At 36.8% G+C, this 6097-nt stretch overlaps 1 protein-coding gene across 2 annotated transcripts in view; it reads right to left on the bottom strand.

Moving 5' to 3' along the window:
• adpgk (ADP-dependent glucokinase) overlaps positions 1 to 3753 on the bottom strand; it is a 9557-nt gene extending 5804 nt beyond the window's left edge. For both annotated transcript variants that reach the window (XM_032523907.1, XM_032523908.1), the window contains exons 1-2: positions 3543 to 3753; positions 1363 to 1597 (exon numbers count right to left, since the gene is read on the bottom strand). In XM_032523907.1, the coding sequence (XP_032379798.1) occupies positions 1363 to 1580 (218 nt within the window). In that variant the 5' untranslated portion in view covers positions 1581 to 1597; positions 3543 to 3753. The remainder of the gene's footprint in view (positions 1 to 1362; positions 1598 to 3542) is intronic.
• Positions 3754 to 6097: the final 2344 nt, after the last annotated feature.

The raw sequence follows: 6097 nt of genomic DNA, 5'->3' as shown, positions 1-6097 counted from the left end.
ACTGAGCATGTGTGTGTACTTCAGGCCTGTGTATAACGTGTGTAATGACAACAGAATGTAAATTGTAATTTCCCCTTGCGGGACTAATGGAGTATACATTATAACATTATTATTATTAATATTATATCCTCGAAAATGTAAACAGTCAGCTTGTTTTAAAGACACAGTGATCCTGTGTCCCTACATTAATTGTTTAGTTACTACACAACTATTAACTAAAACCCCACTTGCTGTAAAACATTTTAAATAGTTTTAGTTGACTCATTCTGCGACTTATTTACCCAATTCAATGTAATTTTGGGCTGTTTGGAAGTGTGTGTTGTATGTCAGGTGGCAACAACAACCAAAACAAGAGCATTTTCTCCCTCCACATCCTCTACCTCTAATAACACTTCTCCACCAAGCGGGTGGAGAACAGTCCTCTTCAGCCACCAAGCCACATTCACTTTTGAGCTGTCAAATCAAATTTGAATGTGCTCATATTATGCTTTTTGGCTTTTTTTCCCTTTCCTTTATTGTGTTATGTATCTTTTTTGTGCATATTACAGGCTTACAAAGTAAAAAAGTTCAAAGTTCCCTCCAAAAGGTACTTACCATCTCCAACAGAAAACACTGTTCACAAACTGCTCCAAACAGCTCTACTGTAGTCCAGCCTTTACTTCAAACGTGTGTCACTTTGTAACACACGTTATAATGCTCGCCTAGCTGCTAGTATGCCTTGCCCTCATACTCTGCTCCTGAGTGGCTAGTAGTCCTTACCTAGCTACTGCGCATGTGCGAGTGCCAACAAAGATTGAACAGAAGTGAGATGCCTCACTCTGTAGCTAAAACAGAGAACTCAACACACAGGGTGAAAAGAGGACCCGCAAACATGTGCAGTACAACAAAAATATGGTGTTTTTGAAACCAGTAAACCTATTCTGATATAAACTTTAAATACAATTAGGAATCTGAAAATAAGCATAATAAGAGCACTTCTTAAAAATCCCTTGTAATGAGTCCCACCCACATAATTGTGTTTTACAAATAATTAAATTAAATTAAATCATGGAAGATAGAGATGCACTTCATGTAAATTTTAATTTTCCCATTTCACTTAGAAACATTCTGTCCATCCCTCTTGTAGGCAGTCCTTCAGAACCAGCCAATCATAACATTCCACCTTGACCCAGTGGGTTGGCTATTCTAAAGCAGCCTAAGGGCTAAAGGCTAGGTAAAGACAGTAATTGCACTGACTCGACGTGTCAACACATTCCTTCCCACTAGCAGCGCAGCCTCTCAACACGCCACAGTGTGCAGGAGATCAAGTAGGTCAACTTCAGAAAACAGAAAGACATGCATCAGTTCAACGCTCTAACTCACCCTACTGCCACTTTGCTCCACTGTCGGGTCGGCAGAGTTATCAGAGTCTCCCAGGCAGCGGAGATCACCTGCTCCACACTGTTCTGACTCGGAGAAGTCGACTGAAAGTTTGGCAGGCTGATGTGCTGCAGAATCTGCTCTGGCAGGTCCGGGCTTCCATAGTAGAAATAACCAACAGCTAACGCCAGCAGGGCCGCTGCCGAAGCCTTCCTCCACATGATGCTCCCACACTCTCCTGCAACAACAGGACACCTGTCACTAGTCTCCACCATCAGCATTCAAAAGTAATCGACTGATTCGTTGTTGTAATCGGTGATGGCATTTAAGAGCTGCGTAACAATGTTCAGTGTTTAAAGACATAAACAAGTATAAAAGACAAAATCAAACTCCTATGTGTAAAACTAAACCTTTGACTATTTGTATTGGTCTTTGATTAAAACTGGCTTGGAATAATGAACTTAGACAACAAAAACTGGATCAATAACATCCTATTATCATATGATTTTGCTGAAATCTGCTAAACAATATTGAATTACAGACGTTTGAATTGGAGCAGAAACAATAAGTTGATGAATGGATTAGTTGTTTGAAAGAAAATGTATCAGCAGCTATTTTGATAATACTATAGTACTTTTTTAAAGGAAAGATGTCGAACATTTGATGGTTATGGGTACTCAAATGTGAAAATTTGCCACTTTTGTTGGTCTTTTATTGTAGCATAGGGCTGCAACTAACGTTTATTTTCATAGTCAATTAATCTGTTGATTATTTTCTCGATTAATCAATTAGTTGTTTGGTCTATAAAATGTCAGAAAATGGTGAAAAATGTGGATCAGTGTTTCCCAAAAGTCCAAGATGACGTTCTCAAATGGCTTGTTTTGTCCACAACTCAAAGATATTCAGTTTACTGTCACAGAGGAGAGAAGAAACTAGAAAAAATATTGACATTTAACAAGCTGGAATCAAAGGCCTTTTTACTGTTATCTTAAAAAATTACTAAAAAACGACTAATCGATTATCAAAACAGTTAATATTTTGGGGTTTTGGACTGTCAGTCAGACAAAAAAAGGCATTTAATAACATGACCTTGTGCCTTGAGATAATATAAAGGGAGTTTTAAGATGTTTTATAGATATAGATCAATTGAACATGTAACAATATATATAACAATAATTGTATTAGTTACAGCGGATCCTAATGTATGTCCTCCTATTCATCTATATTTTTTTGATAGCTGTTTGGTTTACACAACATAAGAAAACTGTGAAAATGACCATTACACTATCCTCGAGCAAAAGGTCAAATTATCAAATGTGTGTGTTTTTTGTCCAACAAAACCTATTATTACATGTAAATACTGTATATTACATTTTCTACAATTTAAGACATATCTCTCAATGCAAAGATTGTTCATTGCTCAGCTAAAAACATAAAAGCTGTACAAAGTTACAACATTAACATCATACTACTACGTCAACAAATATAAATATATATATGTATATAATGAAGTATATCAGAGGAGGCTGGTCCATTGAGGCAGAGGAGGTTAATCCTCTATTTAAAGAGGCAAGAGGGATATCAAATATATGTATGTAAACTGAAATTTTTTAAGGTCACCAGCCGCCAATTAAGTATACACAGTAGGCTAATATACACAATAAAATGTGACGACAGTGAGACAATAGTAAGACAGTAATACTGTATATAGAGTTAATTTTACATAACAATATATCAACCCATTTTGCAAGTAATCTACATTCTTTAACTCAGTTGATGAGCTCCACATTTCCAGCTGCATGACAGTGCAGGTTCCCAACTTTTAGTCTTCATGGTACCTGATAGTACCCAGAAGTACTGGGACAAGCATACTGAACCCACTGAGTGGCACTGCCCTTTAAGCTACAGCTATCCCATGTAACTTTATGATACATAATCCAGAGGTTAGGTTCCTGCTAACGTGTACAATCCGTTAGCTAACATGCTAGCACCCGCACGCAGAGTGTATCCTGGGCTTCAGTTTATCATTGCTAATCTGGCAGAAGCAATTAGCTTGTAGCTCGGTTTAGCAAGCAATCTGTTTTAGAGTAGCGCCAAATACTTTTTTGTTAACACCTCGGTTTGATAACTAACAGCTTTCTTTTAAAAATTGAAGTAGCTTAATAGTTGTTAGCGGCACGTACCGATAATTATGTGCAGGCTTCAAGTTTAGTTGGTCAGGAAAATGATTCAGCTTCCTGGTTAATCACATAAATAGCATTTAATGTGCTGAATGAGGGAGAGGTAACTGAAGAAGGTAGAGTCGGTACGAGTCATTGAAGGAGGAATGATTGTGACAGACAGCAGCTTCGGACCGCTAGCACGCACACGCACGCACACACACACACACACACATACACAGCAGAAGCGGCTTCCGTCGACCGCTTTGCGCATGCGCTGCTACAGGGTGCATTCATGGTACATAGTATTTAGAACACAGCTGGGAAGTAAATACCATAACATGTGTTGAGGTCCTCAAGTTAAGTAAAAACTTGTACTGGCAGTAGTTGAACGTACGTTTACTAAAGACATGTATGCTGCTTATGTACAATTTTGAGGTAATTTACTAGAGTAATTCCTTTCATACATTCATGGGTGCCTGCCCACCATCCAGGACTCTCGAACTCCTGGAGACTCAGATTCACTACAGACTGTCACCTTTTCCCCTCTGGTTGGCGCTACAGAAAACAACGCAAAAAACAACCATACACATTGTAGTTTCTTCCCCAATATTCTGCGATATATTGCAATTTATTACCTTTTTTCCAACTTCAAATATTTCCAAATTTCAAATGATGTCCCCAAAAGGAATCAGTTCTATCTAAAAAGATTGATTTGTCTGTTTGTTCATCTCACTTCAATTGTATTGCTGCAAACATGGGATTGTCAAGCAGGCAATCTGACCAACACATATATAATGATACATTGCAACAGTATTGCAACTGAAAATATAGCGATATGCTGTATTGATTTTTTTCCCTACCCACTATTGTCTTACTGTCAGCTTTGTTGTCCTTTTTTTGTACTTTGAGAGCAACAAAAAGCCAGAGTCAAATTCCATGTATGTGTTTGCACTTACTTGGCCATTAAAGCTGTTTAAGATGTTATGCTACTTTATACTTCTACTTCGCTTCATTTTGGAGGCAAATGTTGTACTTTCTACTGCATAACATTTATTTGACACTGTTAGTTACTTTGCTTATTCGTTGTAATTACAAAGTATAGTCAACAAATAAATTATTATGTATTATCATCATCATTTACATTTAATCTGGTAAAATTCACAAGCTAACCAGCTGTGTGTGTGTGTATGAGTATATATATATATTAGTGCATCTATAAACCACAACCAAATAACATAATTAAAGACTCAAGCCTTTTTTTTCTTATTTCTCCCTCAGGCAAATCTGCATGAATGTTAGTCCTGAGCTGCTCGTTGCTGCGTGTAAAGCTTTTCGCTGGAGGCTGGGGCGAGGCGTGGGAGCTGTAGAGAAAACTGACACCTACTGTATATCTGCATACTGCCAGAAGGGATACTACAGTAAAACGTGGAAGCCAATGAAATCGCCACGTCATATTAAGTTTTAAATAAGTCAGACAGTCTGTTTTGTCACTTACTCAACAGGCCGAGGCTTCCTTGGTAAAAGAGATTTGACAACTTTAAAATGAAACTCTGATGACGGTTGGTTGAGTCATTGTCAGTCAATCAAATTTGATCAAATCACATTCACACAGTCCTGATGAAGCAGATTAGGTTAAACTCTTATGAAATAATCAATAAGGACTTTTTTTTACATATAGGTTAAACTTTAATTGTTGCTTATTTAGTCATGAATATTTAATGTTAAAGAGATATCATTTGAATTCAGACTTAAAAGAAAGTTGTCAGGGACTTAACTCATTTAACCCAATATACATTTTGTAAATAAATAAAATTAAAATTATGCTTTCTAATGGTTCCTGGACCAGTGATCATATCTCCTGATGCACTGAGGGTACTTTGTTTGCCCAAATAGAAACTTATCCAAACATGTGTCTTGTGGTTTTTAGAGGAATGTTGATCATCTTGTTTAAATACAGAATTTACACATTATGAGTTGTGTCTGATTCTTTATTATAATTTCAATATATACAAGATGATACAAAAGTGCATATAGCTCCAAAAACATTTGTTTACACTGAACAAGGTGCTTCAAAATAAAGTCTTAGTATTTGTATTTGGCTCGAGCCATTAAAGGCTGATTTTGTTTGACCAAACCCCAAAAAACAAATTTATATCAGCCCTAATAAACTCAAATTACTACAAATGTATATGAATATAAGAAACTATACATGAATTTGTCTGAACTTTGACAGAAATGTAAACAAGAATATCTAAAAATACAAAGCTAACTCTATCAGCTGCCTGGATTTCAAGTTATTTTCTACACTTCCACACTGTGCCTTCATTTTTAAAAATTAAACTAGACTACAGTATCGCTAAAATGATTAATAGACATGTTTGCCTGTGGACACGTGACATCTCCATTTAAGGAGACATATCATGCTCATTTTCAGGTTTGTTTCTGGTTTCCACTAGAACATGTTTACATGCTTCATTAAATGTTCAAAAAACACATTGTTTATCTCATATTGTCTGTCTGAATATACCTGTATTCACCCTCTGTCTTGAATGCTCCGTTGTACCCCCCCCCCCCCC

This window comes from Etheostoma spectabile, chromosome 8 (genome assembly GCF_008692095.1).
Source record: "Etheostoma spectabile isolate EspeVRDwgs_2016 chromosome 8, UIUC_Espe_1.0, whole genome shotgun sequence".
Taxonomy (NCBI): Eukaryota; Metazoa; Chordata; class Actinopteri; order Perciformes; family Percidae; genus Etheostoma; species Etheostoma spectabile.
Note: the sequence above shows the minus strand (reverse complement) of the source record. Positions and strands in the feature narration are given on the sequence as shown.